This window comes from Schistocerca piceifrons, chromosome 1 (genome assembly GCF_021461385.2).
Source record: "Schistocerca piceifrons isolate TAMUIC-IGC-003096 chromosome 1, iqSchPice1.1, whole genome shotgun sequence".
In the NCBI taxonomy this organism is placed as follows: domain Eukaryota; kingdom Metazoa; phylum Arthropoda; class Insecta; order Orthoptera; family Acrididae; genus Schistocerca; species Schistocerca piceifrons.
Window position 1 is genome coordinate 256,775,777 of NC_060138.1, and position 21,192 is coordinate 256,796,968.

The 21,192-nt window shown below is 40.4% G+C and overlaps 1 protein-coding gene across 1 annotated transcript in view; it reads right to left on the reverse strand.

The window, feature by feature from the left end:
• Positions 1-21,192, reverse strand: part of LOC124709358 (small subunit processome component 20 homolog) — a 186,548-nt gene that overhangs the window by 153,444 nt on the left and 11,912 nt on the right. Inside the window, 1 exon segment of the mRNA XM_047240836.1 lies at positions 24-357. Within this exon segment, the coding sequence (XP_047096792.1) occupies positions 24-357 (334 nt within the window).

Here is a 21,192-nt window from a genome sequence, read left to right on the forward strand (position 1 = left end):
GTGAATCTTTTCTCTCTAGTTACCTCTGGTTTTTCTTGGAGTGTTTTTAAAATTAAAGCAAGGAATCCTGTTTTGTCCTTGACTTTGCGTGCAATAAAAGCAAAACTTTCAGCAGCAAAATTATTTATATAAGGTGGCTTTGAATTTCCAAGAAGAGGAATCAGGCTATCAAAAACTGCATCCACATCTTTTACCAGATATCGCCACAAGAATTTGAATAAGTAAGCCAAACAATTGAATGTCCACTCTAATTGATCAGCATCTTTGCTTGACAGCAAAGGAATTAATTTTTGTAAAATATCCTGATAAAAAGGATAAATCTCTTGACGAAGGTCTTGTGCAAGAGCCACAACCAACCTAAAAACAAACAAAAAATTTATTTTTATCGCAAAATTTGTAAAATGGTGTTAATTTTCATACATAGGCTAATCTACACAAACACGCACACATATCACATACATACACACCCGTGTACGAACACGTGAGTGCAAGCGTGTGCACATATGCATGCATGCACGTGAGGACGCCCCCGCCCCCAACACACACAGAGCGAGAGAGAGAGAGAGAGGGAGGAGGGGGGGGGGGGAGCAGAGGGAGGAGAAGATTTTTATAATTTCTTAATAACGTGATTCACGTTACAAGTCTTACAAGATATGACATGACACCCCCCCCCTGCATGAAACTACAGCAGAGTAAGGGGATATTTACAATGTTAAAGAAATATATCTGTAACAAAACAAGATTATAAGAACAATATGGTGGAGCTCCCAGAGTGTGTGCATTGTATCCAATAATGACATAAGTAAGTATCAGAAATCCATCTAAATGAAATATATTTTTCTTATCATTGTGGATAGGGAAGGTCATGGGGAAAACAAATTTAGGGTGAAATACAAACAAAGATGCATTATGGGCAGAACATAAACAATAGAACAGGTAAAGATAACCATACATGCCTACTTCTACAGACTGCTGTGCCAAGAGACTGTAGGTATGTGTTTGAGTTCTAAAGAAGTGTAATATTGTGTTCCCTTTCATATTCACATAGCTGTGCACTGCCCAACTTCCATACACAGTCAGTGATTACTTTTACTTAACCAATTGCTTGATGTACTGCGGAGATGAGTTCTCACTTCCAATGGCTAGAGTTTGTCTAAGAAATGTAAATGTAGGCCTATGCTATCCTCCAATGCAGCTCTGTTCCCCGTAATCTTCAGTGTCTTTGATCTTTTCTATTTTGAAGACAAAAATTATGCACATGGGTCTTAGATGCCAGTTCAGCTAAAAATCCTTTTAATGGGAAAACACTTTTAGTCCAGCTGTTAATTTCTCTTTAATGCCTTAGAAGTAAGTGTTTATAGCATCACCATATAAGAGGGATTTTGTGTCTTAAGATTTTGGTTGACTGCCTATATAGGCATTCAAGAAGGAAGGAAGATTAGGGTTTAATGTGCCTTTGACAACTTTGCCACTAGAGACTGGGTGCAAGGTTGGACTGTTTCAAGAAAAGGGAAGGAAGTCAGCTGCGCTCTTGCAAAGGAACCATCTGGGCAGTTCTACATCTACATAAATACTCCGCAAGCTAACATATGGTAAGAGGCAGAGGATACCTTGTTACACTATCAGTCATTTCTTGCTTTGTTCCACTCACAGAGAAAAAAATGACTGTGTACGTCCTTCTGCATGGGCTTTAATTTTTCTGTGGGCCTTACATGAAATGTACATTCATGGCAGTAGGATCCTTCTGCAGTCACCTTCAAATGCCAGTTCTCTAAATTTTCTCAATAGCATTCCTCAAAAAGAATGTCGCCTTCTGTCCAGGGATTCCTGTTTGAGTTCCTGAAGCATTTCCATAATACTTGTGTGTCAACAGAAACTACCGGTAACAAATCTAGCAGCACACCTCTGAGTTGGTTCAATGTCTTCCTTTAATATGACCTGGTGGGGATCCCAAACATTCAAGCAATACTCAAGAATGGGTCGCAGTAGTGTTCTGTACACTGTTTCCTTTACAGGGAAACCATACTTTCCTAAAACTCTCCCAATAAACAAAATTCGACCATTCAGTTTCCCCATTATGATCCTTACATGCTTGCTCCATTATATTTCACTTCGCAACATTACCTCCAGATATTTAATTGGCTTGACTGTGTCAAGTAGCACACTACTAATACTGTATTTGGCATTATGGGATTGTTTTTCCTACTCATCGGCATTAACTTACATTTCCCTACATTTAAATCTATCTACCATTCTCACCCCAACTAGAAATTTTGTCTAAGTCATCTTGTATCCTTCTACAGTCATTCAATGATGACACCTTCCCATACACCACAGCATCATTGGCAAATTTGGTGCTGATCTGTCTGTCAGATCATTTGTGTATATAGATAATAATATTGGTCCTATCACACTTCCCTGGGGCACTCCTCATGATACTCTTCTGTCTGATGAACACTCATCATTGAGGGCAACATACTGGGTCCTATTACTTAAGAAGTCTTCAAGTCACTCACATATCTGGAAACCTATTCCATATGATAGTACCTTCGTTATCAGTCTGCAGCGGGGTACTACATCAAATGCTTTTTGGAAACCTAGGAATACTAAACCTGCATGTTGTTGTTCATCCATAGCACACAGGATATCGTGTGAGAACAGAGCAAGCTGAGTTTTGCATGAGCGATGCTTTCTAAAACATCGTTGATTTGTGGACAGGAACTTTTATTGTATTTCAACTGAAAATAAGTTCAAGAATTCCGCAGCTAACTAACTGGTCTGTCATTTTGAAGATAAGTTCATTTACCCTTTTTATATATAGGATTCCGTAGAAATGTTGGAACATGTGAGGTAATACTGACCCTACGACTTATCTTAGACGAAAGATTAAGGAAAGGCAAACCTACGTTTCTAGCAATTGTAGACTTAGAGAAAGCTTTTGACAATGTTGACTGGAATACTATCTTTCAAATTCTGAAGGTGGCAGGGGTAAAACACAGGGAGCAAAAGGCTATTTACAATTTGTACAGAAATCAGATGGCAGTTATAAGAATCGAGGGACATGAAAGGAAAGCAGTGGTTGGGAAGGGAGTGAGACAGGGTTGTAGCCTCTCCCCAATGGTATTCAATCTGTATATTGAGCAAGCAGTAAAGGAAACGAAAGAAAAGTTCGGAGTAGGTATTAAAATCCATGGAGAAGAAATAAAAACTTTGAGGTTCGTCGATGACATTGTAATTCTGTCAGAGACAGCAAAGGACTTGGAAGAGCAGTTGAACGGAATGGACAGTGTTTGAAAGGAGGGTATAAGATGAACACCAACAAGAGCAAAACGAGGATAATGGAATGTAGTCGAATTAAGTCGGGTGATGCTGAGGGAATTAGATTAGGAAATGAGACACTTAAAGTAGTAAAGGAGTTTTGCTATTTGGGGAGCAAAATAACTGATGATGGTCGAAGTAGAGAGGATATAAAATGTAGACTGGCAATGGCAAGGAAAGCGTTTCTGAAGAAGAGAAATTGTTAACATCGAGTACTGATTTAAGTGTCAGGAAGTCATTTCTGAAAGTATTTGCATGGAGTGTAGCCATCTCTGGAAGTGAAACATGGACGATAAATAGTTTGGACAAGAAGAGAATAGAAGCTTTCGAAATGTGGTGCTACAGAAGCATGCTGAAGATTAGATGGGTAGATCACATAGAATTGAATAGAATTGGGGAGAAGAGGAGTTTGTGGCACAACTTGACTAGAAGAAGGGATCGGTTGGTAGGACATGTTCTGAGGCATCAAGGGATCACCAATTTAGTACTGGAGGGCAGCATGGAGGGTAAAAATCGTAGAGGGAGACCAAGAGATGAATACACTAAGCAGATTCAGAAGGATGTAGGCTGCAGCAGGTACTGGGAGATGATGAGGCTTGCACAGAATAGAGTAGCATGGACAGCTGCAACAAACCAATCCCAGGACTGAAGACCACAACAACAAAAAACAACATATATAGGAGTCGCCAGTGCTTTTTTCCAGTCATTTAGAACATTGCCCTGGGTGAGAGAGATTCGCGATACATGCAAGCAACCTAAGGGGCTAATGCCACAGAGCACTCTTTGTAAAACCAAACTGGGATTCCATCCAGACCTGGCAATTTATTTGTTTTCAACTCTTTCATTTGCATCTCTACAACAGGGATACCTATGACAACATCCCCCAATAGGAGTCTCTGCAATGTTCAGATGTTGGTATTTTCGTATGATCCTGAAATATTAGTTGGAGGTGACTTTCACATACCAAACAAAGACTGGGATTTTATGGATACATCCCACGGAATATGAAGAGGCAATCTTGCAAAGTACTTTTGAACACATTTTCTGAAAACTGTCTTGAGGAACTAGTTGAACAGCCCACGTACAATGGAAATATTTTAGACCTTTTAACTGCAAAAACGCCTGACCTTACTGATGGCATCAGTATAAAGACAGAGATTAGAGATCATGATGCCACCATATCAATGATGGTTACAACAGTTAATAAATCAATTAATAAAATTTCAGCTTACCTTTTGCTATCTTCTATCACCACACCTGATTGTCAACGAGTGACTGGGTAGGACCAGAATTGTCTCAGGTTCTCGGCATGACTGTTTGCTAAGATATGACGACAGAAGTTGCTGTATGCTTCGCCCACTGACGCATGAATCTTACTAACTTTTCCCTGCTATCAATTCTGTGTTCTCTTTTGGACCAAGAGTGCAGCAGTCTGCTTCCTCGGCATTTTCTGGATTTTGTTATTAAACCATGGTGAGTTTTTTCTGTTCTTAATCCATTCACATGGCACATACTTCTCCAGAGTATAATTTACAATCTGTTTGAGCATTGCCCGTAAATCCCTCTACTACTGCCATACTGGAACTAATTCACTAAGTGGGATACCAGTAGCTGCTTATCTGCTCTTTCTAGCAAAAAAAATTTCTTAATCTTTTTGACTAATTCATTAACTTTGGTAACCATCATTGCTATGATGACATCATGATCACTAATCTCTGTCTGTTTACTGACACCGTCAATGAGGTCACCGTTTGCAGCTAAAAGGCCTAAAACATTTCCATTGCAAGTGGGCTGTTGAATTAGTTGCTCAAGACAGTTTTCTGCAAATATGTTCAAAAGTACTTTGTAACACTGCCTGTCCATATTCCCTGGAATGTGTCCTTAGACATCCCAGTCTATACTCAGTAGGTAAAAGTCACCTCCAACTAATATTGCAGGATCTGTTTATTTCTGCGCTACTGAGCATAGGTTTTCTTTCAGACTCTAAAAATGGCCATCATGGAATCGAGTGGCCAGTAAAAACATCCAACAATTAACTTTCGCCTAAACTTGTTAATTACATTCAGATAACTTCACTATCACACTCAAAATTGACCAAATTACACACAATACTTTTGTCAGCTGCAATGAACACTCCCCCCCCCCCCCCCCCCCCCCAAAGCATCTAATCTCTCTTTCTAATATATGTTCCATGACTCACTAAATATCTCAAACTTTCTACTTCGAGTTTCAGCCAGCTCTCAATCCTGAGAATATGCTGACCACGAAAAATTTCCTGGAGGGCAGAAAATTTGAGAATTTTGTTACAAATGCTTTGACAATTTACTGATAAAATTTTGACAGGTGGAGTGTCTTTAGTCTGAAAGCGTCTGATTTCACTGTCTGTGTGTCGACTGGTGAGTGTTATCAGAGTATCTCAAAGCACCACCTAGCCTAAAAACCCCCAAGTGCCTCCACAAGTATTCTGCTACCCAAGTAGCTGCTTCCTTTGTGTAGTGCACCCCTGACCTATCACGGGCAGTCCAACAAGTCTCCATCCCAAACATACTTTATTTTTTTTATTTTTTTTAAATAACTGGTTTCGATCGTTATGCAATCATCTTATGGTCTTCAAATATTATTGTTTCAAAAGATATTCATTGTGCATGGGAACATCATGCCAAGTTATCGCATTATTGGATAAAATGTAGAACATTATGCACACGTTTTTCAGAAATAAAACATTAACAATCAGCAGAAAGCACATGGTCATGTCCACATACGTAGCACTCACACATGATAGTTAAGTCCTAAAAAACACAATATACAGTAATACGTACAACAGCACATCTGTTTACATTACCTTGACATGTTCCACATCTTTGATGAACCACCTTAGAAGGCGTGTATGGTATAGTTGCAACGTGGACAAGATGCTTTTTGACTCCAAGCGTTTTATTTCTGACAAATCTTCGCATAATGTGATACATATTATTTACTAATATGACAACTTGGCATGAGGTTCCAACTCATAATGAACACCTCTCATTACAACAATTTTTGAATAACAGAAGATGACAGCAAAGCCTGTCAAAACGGGATGTAGAAAATAAAATATGCATTTATCTGATACTGGCTATAGAAGTTTTTCCCCAAACAAACTGTTCTTTCTCCTTTCTCAACATGAGAAATTTCAATGATTTGACTCAGACCCTCCAGTCGGCTCCAAACCAAAGGACTCCAGTCTACTCTGGGAACAATGTTGCAAATTGTGAGCTCTGCTTGTATCCCATGTGCAAGGCCAGCAGCTTTCACCACTTCTACCAGCTACCTGTATGAACTGAGGATAGCCTTAGAACCCAAGCAACAGGCATCAGTGATGCCTACATGAGCCATGACTTGCAGGTGACTGCAGCCTGCATGCTTGATAGCGGATGAGGCCTTCACATCTTGGATGAGGCCTCTGGCAGAAATACCGCGTGCACATTGGCTTTGTTTCTGGCAGTTAACGATATTTCCCTAAGAGGCTGCATAATGCACCTAACACTGGAGCTCCCAATAACTAGCAAATCCTCCCCCCATGTGCCTGCTTGGACCCTGCTGAAGGAGCGACCATTTGTCAATTCACAGGATGAATGGACAAAACCAGATGGCCAGCCCTCCACATTGGCTCTCTGTATCAAACAATGCAAATGCTTCACGGCCCACCACCCACCTTGCGCTGAGGTCGGATCCCCCATGTTGGATCCATAGGAAAGTGCATCGGTAGCAGAGCCCGTGGGTGAAACAAGCTGCCACTGTTACATCCTGAGGCATCAACCAGAAGATGGCTGACCATAGCAGTTTGCGAACTGTGGCTAGTTCCTCCTGCGTCCACACACAGTATGTGCACTTTCTATCCATCTCAGCACCACTAATAACATGTAGACAAGCTAAATATGTAACTTGCTACTCTGCAGGTATGTAGCATGTGAGAGTTGGAACCTAACTGGAGCTGTTAAGGCGAAATCATGGAAAACCTGAATCTACATAGCCAGATGCGGATTTGAACTGTCATCCTTCCAAATGCTAACCACTGCGCCACCTTGTTCGGTAGATATTTAAGAGTTTTTGACAAACATTAAAGTCTTGTGACATCTTGCTTTGGTGAACAATCTTCTGTATAATTAATGAAAATTCTGTTTTCCAGCAGTTCTCAATGTATCATACTGTTTGACGATAATACATAATTTCACAAATTGCCGGCTGCCAAAAGGTCACTCAAAATTGTTTCTGCCAGTCTGTCAAGTTCAAAACTGCTTTAAATGAGGAGTACCTGTTTTGTGCAAGGTTTATCAGGTCAGAAACTAGTTTGTTGAGATATCTGATGGGGATCTATAGCAGATGTCATCTGTTCAATGAAAGTGTCTCAAATATCGTACATACATGGCTCAACAACAAGCTGGGTGGTAACTTGAGCACTGGAAGCATGTACCTAATCCACATGATGCCTACGGTGAGCAAGAGAGAGGGCAAATAAACTTTGCACTGTTTGATGGGAATTACTGAAGGCGACTGACACCACCGCAACTAATGACACAACTGTTTGGGAGACTTTCATAACAAAGTTGAATGCATGTGTATGTGCATAGGCTGCAAAGTTGCAGTGTGTGTAGGCTCAGTGGTCTATCAATATGCCTCCCACGGTACTGTCACACAGCTAACTACCATGTTTCCTTTGCTGCATGAAAGGGTGCACACATCTGTTAGATTGCATTCAGTGAGTGCCTACATGAAAGTAAGTGAGGGGAAAAAGTGCTGCACATTCGACTTTGACACACGTATGAAGTGCTCTAATGGTTACCCTAAGGTTCAGATGAATTTTTTTATTTACTTCCAACAAGCCAACTACTCTGTGTCATCTGGAATGTTGCAAAGACTCCCACAGCTATTAAACAGTTGAAGGATTCAGTCTCACACTGCCACCCCAAAGCTCTAATTAGTTCAGTCAAGTTCTGCAGCTTTCTCTTTTTTCCCCCCTGTCAATGTCTTTCCACACTGTTGAGGTAAGAAAAATAACGTTAAGTATAGATGATTCTTACTCCTGGTGTTTGTTTATTTTTGTTGTTCTGTTTTTTTTTTTTCCTTGGAACCTCACATTATCATCTATAGCTGACTAGCTGATAGACTGTGTCATCTCTTATTACTTTCAAATGTGTGAAACAGCCGAGGTTGTTACCCTTTATTTCTTTATTAATTACAGTACCTGTTTTACCACCTGTAGATACATTTGCTTCCTTCTGCAGCTTTTCTCCATCTTTGTACCAGTTCATCTATCAGCACTTTTAAAACACTTATAGTGCATTTAAAATTAGTTGTGACTTTTGACGTTTGGCACACAGGAGGGCACATTACGCCATTGCCTAGGTAACACTAATGGCGAGCTGGCTTTCCCTACCACGCCACCAGCGGTTCAGTTGGTAAAGCGCCCCTGCTGCCACGCTGTGGATAAACACTACCATGTTATGCCACGCATTAGATGCACCTACGTTCATTAGCTCTCCTTGTAAAGTAATATTTTCTTGTGCTGAAGTGTTCTGCAGTAATCATATATTGAACTAGTGTTTTGTGTTGGCGTCACTTTGATAAAAACAGTGCAGCGCATCTGAACATGAGATTTTCAATAAAAGTGGTCGTCCAACAACACATTCACCAGCTGTGAAGATAATGTTGTTCTGTATAATATTCCTCCAAATTCGACAATAATAAAGGACAACGTGCCATACCATTTCAACCTGATGGATAGAGCTTCAACAATGCATGAAGGAAAGTGAATATTTTGCTCTGGGTACAAAGAAATGTTCCATTGGATAAAAGTGAACATAACTTGTGTAAGGCGGAGTTAACGGAACTTTTGTACAAGCCAAAAACTCCATGCTGCCAGGTCAACAAACTGGCTGATGCTAAATGAAATGGCATAGTTTAATCAGGCTTCCTCTATATCATGCTCATTTAAATTCCACTGAGAATGTATGAATCTAGGTGAAGATGGATTATGACAAGTTTTGAATAATACGTAATTTCTCTTGTGCCATGTCTAAACACAGCAGAGTTTACAAATATTCAGCTCACTACCAGTCTATTGCAGCTGAAATTGTGACAGAATCCTAAAACAGTGTGTTATTAAACTAACAACTGAGGGCAAGACATGTCAACAGGTACGAGAAAGCCCATTCTCAGTTTTAAAATAAACTTGTATCTCCTTCACTTATACTGTTGCAAAACCCACAGCAAATCTTGTTTCATCAGCTATTGATGGTTCTTAAATGTTACATTATTTCATTTAAAAAACTGTGGCTGTTTGAATATCAGGTTAGATATAGAAATTTTGCATGTCACTTATATGGCAAAATACTCTCCTCTTTGCGTGGTATCATTTTCCAAAAACATGTTTCGATATCACAGACCATTTATGAGATATGAGGGATTTATAAAATTTTTACTTTGGCTTTTTCACTGGTGCGCGTGTTTGTGACAGCGCCGTTAACATACATTCCATTTTCTCGACAGTGAAGATAGATAGAGGTATTCTTCTAAGTTTAAAGAATAATTCAATATGTTATCTAAATTTCAGCTACATATGATCTAACATGCATCAAAGGCAAATTCATGGATATCCATATTTTTCACTACAAGCTCTTAAGAATTTCGCGCAGTAGTTTCCCTAACATCGAAATATCACATTGACCATAACCATTAACGAAATGATAGGCAGTTCATCACGAAGCTGATGAATAAAGCTACAAGATGTGCGATAATCAGAGTTTATTCACTAATAGTCTCTTTAAAATCGTTTGAGAAAGATTGCAAATAGGCCGACTTGCTGTTCACATAGTCAAGTGAGCTTGATGGGGCCCACTTTAAGCACACACTGGCAACTACGCTACCACCAGTTGCTGTGTACTGAACTGTCAAAAGTCGCAACTAATTTTAAATGCACTATAACGTATCTTCATCTTAGATACTCTCCTTACATGCTCTCATATATGTAGCTATCAGCCTACAATCTACACTTGCCTGTTCATCATATTTTCAAATTATTTTCAGTTAGTTTTTTTGATGTTGTTCCTTTTCGCCTTCTCTTAGAAACTGTTACAGGTTTGTTGGTGGAACACACATGAAATATGACAGGCTGCTGATATGTGTGGGCAACTGATTCTCAGGCCGACATTATGCAGCTGTTGGCAATAATGTGTGTTTAGCTGAATAATCCCCATGTCTTTCCCGTCATAAAAGGGAGTTCTAAACCATTTGAAGTTGATTATGTGATGGATATCCCAAATGTCACACAGGATCTAGGAGCAGAAGAAGAATTTAGCTGAATGATTACCTGAATCCATATAAGTGAATGGCCCTCTTTGGAAGACAGATGATATTTGTTCTCACAAAACCCATTCAGTAAATTGATACAATCGTATTTATGGACGACACTATAACATTTATAGTGCTTCAGCTGTGCATCCCTCATAGTGATCATGAAGCTAATATCAGAAAGATTAATACTTAGGCATGTACACAATAATTTACCCTTGTGCCACATGCAATGGATTATATAGAAAGTTGTAATATTGGTATGAAGTACTTTCTGCCAAACACTGTGCTTTATGTGAGAGTGACACTGATGTGGTTAGTGAGGTCAACGTTCTCAGTGTTGCATTCCGCTTGATTTGAAATATGGTGTTTGTCAATGGTGTCCCATGAACAGGGCACCGCAGGACACAATAACAAGGAGAAATGCCTACTGCCCTGACACCAGCTGTGTGCATGTCACCCTGTGTATTGTCAGCAGGATCCCACTGGCTAATCACTGCCCAATCACCATCCTTAATTAAAGCCTCTCTGGGGCAGCTAACTCAGAGTTCCTCTGTCAATAAGTATATTTCTCAGCTCACAACTACCAGGATTTTATTTACGATGGGTTTTGCAATCCTTCTGAACTTTCTGTGCGGACACATTTGTTATAACATCAAGCTGAACACTTATATTTCAAAATGACACAACACGTGTAAGTCACTGAGCAAGCTGACAAAGCAAGACATGTGAACACTGTAACATTCAAATGAGCACTGAGTCCAAGTCTAGCGGCCGCTGGCTGGCTGGCCACTTAGGTGGCGTGGCTGCTGCATGGCTGGCAGACAGCGCCGCATGTAGAGGACGCGCATAATTGTGCGGCGGCACTTTGAATGATCGGCGAGTCACAACAACATTACTGGCTGGCTGCATATTTAGCTTAGTATGATGACATGACAGGATATGCTACAAACTGCTTTGTGTGCTCATTAACAAAACTACTATTCCTGAAGGCTTCTAACTTAATAATGCATTATCCAATGGCTTGAAAAGTATATGTGTAGAAAGGTTAATGTTAATCACACATGTTTCTCTGGGGGGTGGTGAGGTCTTGACATCTGATTACTTGAATTACTAATGTGACACTTTCTTAGTGGGTGCAAGTGGGAAGGATTTTCATTTTCATCAAACAGTTTGAGAGTATTAACATCGTCACAGAGATGGAATCTGAGAGTCATTGTCTGCAAACTAAAACGTAGGTTTGGTTTCAGACAGTAATGACAGACGACAGCTAGAGTTCATGTCAGTTCTGGGTCACTGCTGGCAACAAAGTTTCCAGTAAGAATGTATGGGAAGACTGCCAGTGTCACTACAACTTGTTCCAGAAATATATAGGAATTTGGAAGTAAACAGAAATAATCAATATTTGATCTGATAGTAAGAAAACGTGCCGATCAAGTAGATTTAGCTAATTAACATAATAATGTTACATATGAAGATAAACCAAATGGAACAAACGTTTCATAAAATCACTAAAGTATTTTGTGCCAATAAAACAAAATATCTATGTAACAATGGAGGATCTGGGATGGAATACCAACATGAATTAAGACAGATTGCTACACATCACATAGAGGCGGCACAGACTGGAAGATACGCATATTTAAAATACCTAAAATATGACTGTATGACATTATTAAGCTACTGGACTTCGCACTTCATCAGATCTAACTGCGCATTCACACACAGCCACTGTCACCTCCAGGCACTGAGGCCCAACTGTGGTGAGTAGTGATCTCAGCTGAGGTGGGTACTGGGGGTATGGAAGAAGCATGAGGTGGGGAGGGATAGCAGGTTAGGGAAGGGGGAAGATTCTGTACTGCTGCCTGTAGCAACATGCAAGGATGTGGCAGGGTCAGGATGGTGGACTGCTAGGTGCAGTATTGAGAGGTTGTGCTGGGAGACGTGATAGTATTCCACTGATCACCAAACTACACAATGTCTTTGTCTGTCACTATGCCACTCCCACTCCCATCACCTTGCCCCATAGTTCATATACCTGTAACAGACCTAAATGCAAGACATATCCCATGCATTTTCCCACTACCTTCTCCTCCAGACATTTTCTGCCCTATCAAAGGCAGCCATGTGGCCTACCAGCTTAACTGTAACCACTATGTGGGATTCTACATGTGTATGACCACCATCAGTTTTGCAAACAAAGTTTTAACAATAATAATATTAATAGTAATAGTAGTAGTAGTAGTAGTAGTAGTAGTAGTAGCAGTAGTAACAACAACAACAACAACAACAACAACAGCATAGTTGCAGACCAAACAAGCTTACTACTTCTGTCTGCTTTGCAATTTAGAAATCCCCTTTATTGCATAGACATGCATTACTGGATTGCTAACACACTTCACTTAATACTGTGTTATGCCATGATCTTTTGAGGTTGGGTAGAAGAAAAAAAAAATTATGTACTCCACAGAAGAGTGCAGTCAGAATAATGTCCTACATTGATAAAGGAAAATCTTGCAGCAGTGTGCACAGTGGAATAGAGATTCCTATGCTTGTGTATCAATACATCTACTCCCTAATGAAATATTTAGTTCACAACAAGAGTTAACGAAAAGCAAAGCATACAATTCACAAGCATAATATTAAAAGTAAAGCTTTCCACATAGTCCACGAATTCATATCTAGAGTTCAGAATGGAGTTTTATAGTGCAAAGATTAATAAAAGGTTGCTGGCTGAGTTCAAGCAGGGAACCGAAAATCCTCAGATACTCAGAAACAAAAATACTTCATTGGCTGCTCTTATATTATAATCATGCATAAAATGTAAAAATATTATCTGTAGCTTGCCACAACTGATACATGAAATTAATCTCCTCGTATTATATGAGGAGTTACAGTATCAATGCATGTATCCATGTCCATTTGTGAATAATTCTGCCAAGCTGTCAAGTTTGCAACACAGTTTATGAGGTAAATGAATATGTGAAAACTGTTGTCATTTAAGGAGTCTGTCCCTGGACCATTTAGACTGTTTTTTTTTCTACCTCCAATGCTGATTTAACATTTTAAAGGCTAACTGTGAACAAAAACCACAGCAGAATTTCCTGCATTACAGGCATCTGCACAAGCAGATCACTATGTATAGGACAGCTTTTAATACTGTGCCATTGTCTTCTTTTAAACATGTGTGTACTTCACTCAACACACCCTCTATATGGTGAGTAACAATCTATCCCAATACACAATGCTGATGAACCTCTAATTCAGAGGGCAAGATGTAAACTGAGTTGGAACTACAGTTGTTCATGAGAACTGCAATATCCAGAGTGAATAGGCTCAATGAGTCTAAGTTACAAGATGTGTGCCACAAACAAGTAATTCAGATTTGCAGAGGGATAGCTCACATGCAGTCAGTGCTACGCCAAGATCAGTCAGTGAAGCTTTGTCAAATGAAGGGGAAAAAATATGCAAGTGCCAGTATGTTTAATCAACATCAAATGGGTGGCATATTAGAACCTAAGTACTTTTGAAGGGGCTATAACGATTACTTTAGGAAAAATTACAGTCATTACATGAGAATATGGTTGCTACAGGGCATGCTATTATGGTATTGATGGACATGTGCAAATAATGGATAAAAGAGAGTTGTAAATAGTAAACAATGACATTCTGGACCATGCAACGGGATCACACTACAGGATCTCAGTTCAGTCACTCCTCAGAATATTATCCACGTGACCCTAAAGCACTGTACAGGTTCATTCACAGTGTTTGGGTAGGTTATTTACATTAGGGCAGTCTGAGCAGCACTCACATCATTACAGGATTTTTACAGTATGAGGAGCTACCCACCCTTCCTTGAGGCATCTTCACATGTCCTATTTCAGCAGATCAATGCCTGTCCACGTGTCAAGGAACATGCAAGTCCTTTTCAAAGGACAACTAGTATCACTACTTTTTTCACCTCCATATTTGCTTGAAATGTTACCTACTGCAGATGTTCAAACTAAGTGGGGCAACAATTTGTTCCTCATGATCCTCTGGTGTCCTCTGCTGGTGCTTTGTAGACTAGCATGCAAGCTGTAAGGTGAGAGATTTTCCAATACAGTCATTTCAAGTCAAAGGGACTGTGATAAACCTTTCGCATTTCTTTTATGTTTTCGTCTTCTTTAAAGGCAAAGAGAAAAGATGAAGCGGTAGCCCATCACAGAACCTATGCCTACCGTCAGGTATTTTTTATTTTCAGTTGTTAAAAAAGAGAGGAGTTTTTCTTGTACCAGTAGGAGGAAGGAAGGATTCGCACTCAGCTAGTGAACAAGTGAGAAGTGTTATTTCAAATAGTACGACAACTAAAAGAACTGAAGCCCACCTGTGTACCTTGGAAAATTACGAAGATCCGATAAGCTTAATGGGAACACGGTCAAGACTTCACAGGTGAACACGGCGACCAAATGTAGCATTATAAAGAATGGTAAGCACAAATCTACAGCGAAGAAAGAAACTACTTCACCCTGCAAAATAATATGAACTAATACAAACTTATTTCCAGGCATAGCTCAGCTTATTGTGCTTGTCATTCATGCCGAAAAATTAATCTCATTAATTCAATACATTTTAAAAAGTCATGCATTTCAACATTTTATCATCATCTATTACATTATTTTATTATATTATAGGACCAATATTAAAAAGTGTCCCCACTCGACCCTCTCAAAATCTAATGAAATGTGGTGTGAAGGTTCTATATGGTCTTTTATGGTTATATATCAAATTTCAGTCCAGTATCTTCAGTGGCTGAATTTTTAGAGGCTTTTAAAGAGAGGTACACATCACATATGAGGGTGCAAATGTGCCAAGTTTGCTAGGCTTTTTTAAAAATTCTAGCAGACATTCGGTCATTTGCTTAAATATACATAGACAAATTTTTATGCTGAATGACACCATGGCAAAAATTAGGGATTTAGCCACACCTAAATATAGATAAAAGCCTCTAAAGTGGCTAAAACATTTGTCGCACTATTGTGAGAGCCAAGGTCTGACCAACCACTGCTACTTTTCATATGAACCAATCACACCAAAACTTCAAGAGGGTTAGTCCTACCCATGGTGTCTATATGTGGATCAAATTTAATTAACATTGGATGCCTAGGTGAAAAGATATTCATCTGCAAAGTTGGCCAGTTATCTTCATGCAAATTTTAGGGTATTTTTTGGGGACAATATCTCAACTGTGTTTCTTCAATTCTTTTTTTCTTGCCACAGTTGGAAAGAGCACACTTTAAGCTTTCAAAGCTATATCGTTTAATTTCTGGATCTTGGATATTGATGAATAAGCATACCTATCAGAAGTAGGAAAAATGGATTACTGATAATAATGAAAAATTAATACAACTTGAAGTTGTAAATCAAAAAATGTGTGATTGTAGTGCCTTTTAATGGTATAAGATTCTCCTGCAGTTTAGGAAATTAACTATGTTAATAATATGAGTTTTTACATTATTTTACAGTATAGAACATAAATATAATAAAACCTCAGAAAACGTGCTTGAGATTATAAAATCTAGATGATCATAATGGAATGTTATGTTACTTTTTAACATTTTAACCCTACAATGCATGGTGATGTGCATATGCAACCTCACTCACTTTCCATCAATTGACAGTTTTCACAGGATCAGTCTTCTGTGTGATGTAATCTTTGGTGTTGATATTGTACAATCTTTGTGTTGAGTATAATCAATAATCACTGTTGTAACTGAAGGTAAGAGCTAAACAACATGTTTTGATGAGCTAATTTGTATATTTTATGAACAAACAAGTCTGAATCTGCTAAGCTTCAAACCAAGATATTCATGAGCTTTCAAAATTGCTTGTTATAGGTTAATAAACTATTACATAAAATGAACCAAGAGACCCTTGCACCCTGCTGTTTTGGTGGATCAGATGGAACTGATTGTCATAAGTCATCACCATTTTATTATGTCAACTACAATCAGTTAAGGAAATGTCACCAGTGGAAAAGGAGCTTCTACAATGTAAGTCTGGGCTTGATTTTACTGAAGATGCCCAATTTTGTCCATATCATAATGCCTCATTGATGAAAAAGTTTCAGTTCCTGCAGAAGACTTGCTGCAACCTGTTTGATAGAGAAAAACATCTAAGCAAGAAAGCTTTAACACCAGGAACCATTGCAATGTCTGATAAGTTGAAGTTACTGACTAATTAAATTTTTAAACCTGGTCAGAAAATTTGTACCAAATGTAGACATGAAGTGACCCAAAAAGAATCATCCCATCAGGATAAGCAAGAAGACATGGACGTTGTTGATGCTTGCCTTACTGCTAATACTTCATTGCCACCACTTGGAGAGTCACCACTATCTTCAACAGATCAGCAAATGGAATTCAGTGGGATACATAAATCGCAAAGTTCTGGAAGCTCAAGGCAACATTACTAAGCTGCTGGTGTGAGACACGTAGATTTGTGCAAATATAAATGGAAGAGTGCCAAAAATGTAAAGATATGGACATCTTAATTGAAGTACGTAAGATTAAGCTTCGGACTTCAAGCAATTGTATCAAATTTCAAATTTTGACATTGGCACGAAATTGTTGGACTACTGAAAAAATTGCCAAAGAATTTGCTGTTTCAACTAAAACTGTGAAGAAGGCTACGAAACTAAAGATAGCAGATGGGATTTTGGCAACAACTACAAACACAAAAGGGAAAAAGCTCAATGTTGAAGTAAAACAAAATCTTCTCACTTTTTTGAAGATGACGAGTTTTATCATTTATGTCCCAACAAAAAGGATTGTGTTGCAGTAAGAATAAATGGGGAAAAGATTCACATGCAGAAACATCCTCTTTTACGTAACATGAAAAAATGTTTCATTTCTTATTGTAAGCAGTATGGAAATCAACTGAGCTTCTCAAAATTTTGTGAGCTCAGGCTAAAATGGTGTACTACAGTTGGTGCTTCTGGTTGGTTGGTTTAAAAGAGGTGGAAAGGGGCCAAGCTGCTATGTCATTGGTCCCTTGTTCCAAATAAAACAATGCCACAAGGGTGAGAATAATACAAATGAGACGTACAACACAAAACGGAAAGAAAGGAAAAACCACAAGAACAATGGAAGGGCAACAAACACTTAAATGGACAAAACAGGATGAGAAAACAGCAGAGATGCAAGAAACAGGGAGAAGAGATTAAAACAAGAAAGCAGGTTACCATGGCTGGCTGACCACGAGAAGAAAAAAAGAGAAGCCAGCTACTCTGCAACACATTAAAACCTCCACCCTGAAAGCAATAGGGTGGAGGACACACAGGGACAAAGGACATGTGCTAAAACTTAGATCAAATGATAAAACCCACCCTCATGAATAAAACGTAAAACTAAATCAGCTGATGAGGCATTGTCACATAAAATTAGTGGCAATGAGTGTGGTAACCTAAGATTTCGTTACAGGGCAGTCAAAGTGCACCAGAATACGGGTCAATGTCGACCACGCGCCGCACCGACACTGAGGCGGTTCTTCACAGCGAAGGAGGTAGCCGTGGGTCACCCATGCATGGCCAATGCGCAGCCAGCAGAGAACCACAGAACCCCTGTGAGAGGCCTGCATGGAAGACTTCCACACATATGTAGTCTCCTTAACTGCACGCAGTTTGTTGGGCGTACTGAGATAATGCCATTCCGTCTCCCAAAGCTGAAAAACCTTGCGGCGTAATAATGATCGCAGGTCAGTTGCGAGTATACTGATCTCCAGAAGCGGTTTCCGGGTAGCCTGTTTCGCCAGCCTGTAATAAGTCCATTTCCCGGGATTCCAATGTGTCCTAGGGTCCGCGCAAACACCATCGAACAACTGGACCGTTCCAGGGCATACAGGGACTACTGCACGGTCACTACCAAAAGATGGCGAGGGTAGCACTGGTCGACAGCTGTGTACCGCAAGTCTCTAGAGGAATGGAAGGTTCCAATTGATTGGAAAAGAGCACAGGTAGTTCCAGTTTTCAAGAAGGGTCGTCGAGCAGATGCGCAAAACTATAGGCCTATATCTCTGACATCGATCTGTTGTAGAATTTTAGAACATGTTTTTTGCTCGTGTATCATGACATTTCTGGAAACCCAGAATCTATTCTGTAGGAATCAACATGGATTTCGAAAACAGCGATTGTGTGAGACCCAACTCGCTTTATTTGTTCATGAGACCCAGAAAATATTAGATACAGGCTCCCAGGTAGATGCCATTTTCCTTGACTTCCGGAAGGCGATCGATACAGTCGTACACTGTTGCCTGATAAACAAAGTAAGAGCCTACAGAATATAAGACCACTTGCATGGCTGGATTGAAGAGTTTTTAGCAAACAGAACACAGCATGTTGTTCTCAATGGAGAGACGTCTACAGACATTAAAGTAACCTCTGGCGTGCCACAGGGGAATGTTGTGGGACCATTGCTTTTCACAATATATATAAATGACCTAGTAGATAGTGTCGGAAGTTCCATGCGGCTTTTTGTGGATGATGCCATAGTATACAGAGAAGTTGCAGCATTAGAAAATTGCAATGAAATGCAGGAAGATCTGCAGCGGATAGGCACTTGGTGCAGTGAGTGACAACTGACCCTTAACATAGACAAATGTAATGTATTGCGAATACATAGAAAGAAGGATCCTTTATTGTATGATTATATGATAGCGGAACAAACACTGGTAGCAGTTAATTCTGTAAAATATCTGGGAGTACGCGTACGGAACGATTTGAAGTGGAATGATCACATAAAATTAATTGTTGGTAAGGCGGATGCTAGGTTGAGATTCATTGGGAGAGTCCTTAGAAAATACAGTCCATCAACAAAGGAGGTGGCTTACAAAACACTCATCAGTGTGGGATCCGTACCAGGTCGGGTTGACAGAGGAGATATAGAAGATCCAAAGAAGAGCGGTGCGTTTTGCCACAGGGTTATTTGGTAAGCGTGATAGCATTACGGAGATCTTTAGCAAACTCAAGTGGCAGACTCTGCAACAGAGGCACTCTGCATCGTGGTGTAGCTTGCTGTCCAGGTTTCGAGAGGGTGCATTTCTGGATGAGGTATCGAATATATTGCTTCCCCCCCCCCCCCCCCGCCCCCCCCCACTTATACCTCTCGAGGAGATCACGAATGTAAAATTAGAGGGATTCGAGGGCGCATGGAGGCTTTCCGGCAGTCGTTCTCCCCTTGAACCATACGCAAACGCAACTGGAACAGGAAAGGGAGGTAATGCAGTGGCAAGTAAAGTGCCCTCCGCCACACACCGTTGGGTGGCTTGCGGATAAAAATGTAGATGTAGATAGCTCGTAGGCTGCTCACGGAGTCAGTACACAGAAGAAGTGACTCAGCAGGGCATGAGCAGATGTGCTCAAGGGCACAAGGTATGGCCGCCAGCTCTGAAGTCAAAACACTGCCGCCCTCTGGCAAGGAGTGCTCTTCAATATGTTCTCCGTGAACATACGCAAAGCCAACGTGACCATCAGCTATCAAGCTGTCGGTGTAAACCACTTCATGGCTCCCGTACATGTCGAGAATCGAGAGGAAGTGACAACAGAGAGCCGCAGGGTTAACGGAGTCCTTAGGGCCATGTGAAAGGTCCAGACGAAGCTTCGGCCAAGGTATACACCATGGAGGTGTATGTGAATGGACCTCAAGTAGAGGTGGTAAAAGGAAGGACTCCAGTTCAGACAGAAGGGACCAGACGTGAATCGCAATTGTAAGCCCTCACGTGGGCTGCCGATGCAGGAGATGAGCCGCAATGGTTGGGAAAACGAGACAGTAATTCGGATGCTCAGGAGAACTACGAATGCGTGCAACGTAACTGGCCAGCAGCTGTGCACGCCTAACCTTCAATGGAGGGATTCAGGCCTCCACCAGGGTGCTAGTGACCAGACTTGTCCTAAAAGCTCCTGTTGCTAGGAGAATGCCACGGTGCACTGGGTCAAGGAAATGCAAAGCTGGGGACACTGCCGAACCATAAACCAGACTCCCGTAAGCAAGGTGGGATTGAACAAGGGCTCTGTGGAGTTGCAGTAGCATAGAGCGATCTGCACCCCAGTTGGTGTTGCTTAGGCAGTGGAGCGTGTTGAGGTGCTGCCAGCACTTCCGCTTCAGTTGACGGAGGTGAGGAAGCCAAGTCAATCGGGCATCGAAAACCACTCCTAAGAATCAATATGTCTCCACTACAGTGAGTGGATCATCATTAAGGTAAAGTTCTGGTTCCGGATAAATGGTACGACGCCGACAGAAGTACATAACACATGACTTTTCTACATCTACATCTACATTTATACTCCGCAAGCCACCCAACAGTGTGTGGCGGAGGGCACTTTACGTGCCACTGTCTTTACCTCCCTTTCCTGTTCCAGTCGCGTATGGTTCGCAGGAAGAACGACTGTCTGAAAGCCTCTGTGCGCGCTCTAATTTCTCTAATTTTACATTCGTGGTCTCCTCGGGAGGTATAAGTAGGGGGAAGCAATATATTCGATACCTCATCCAGAAACGCACTCTCTAGAAA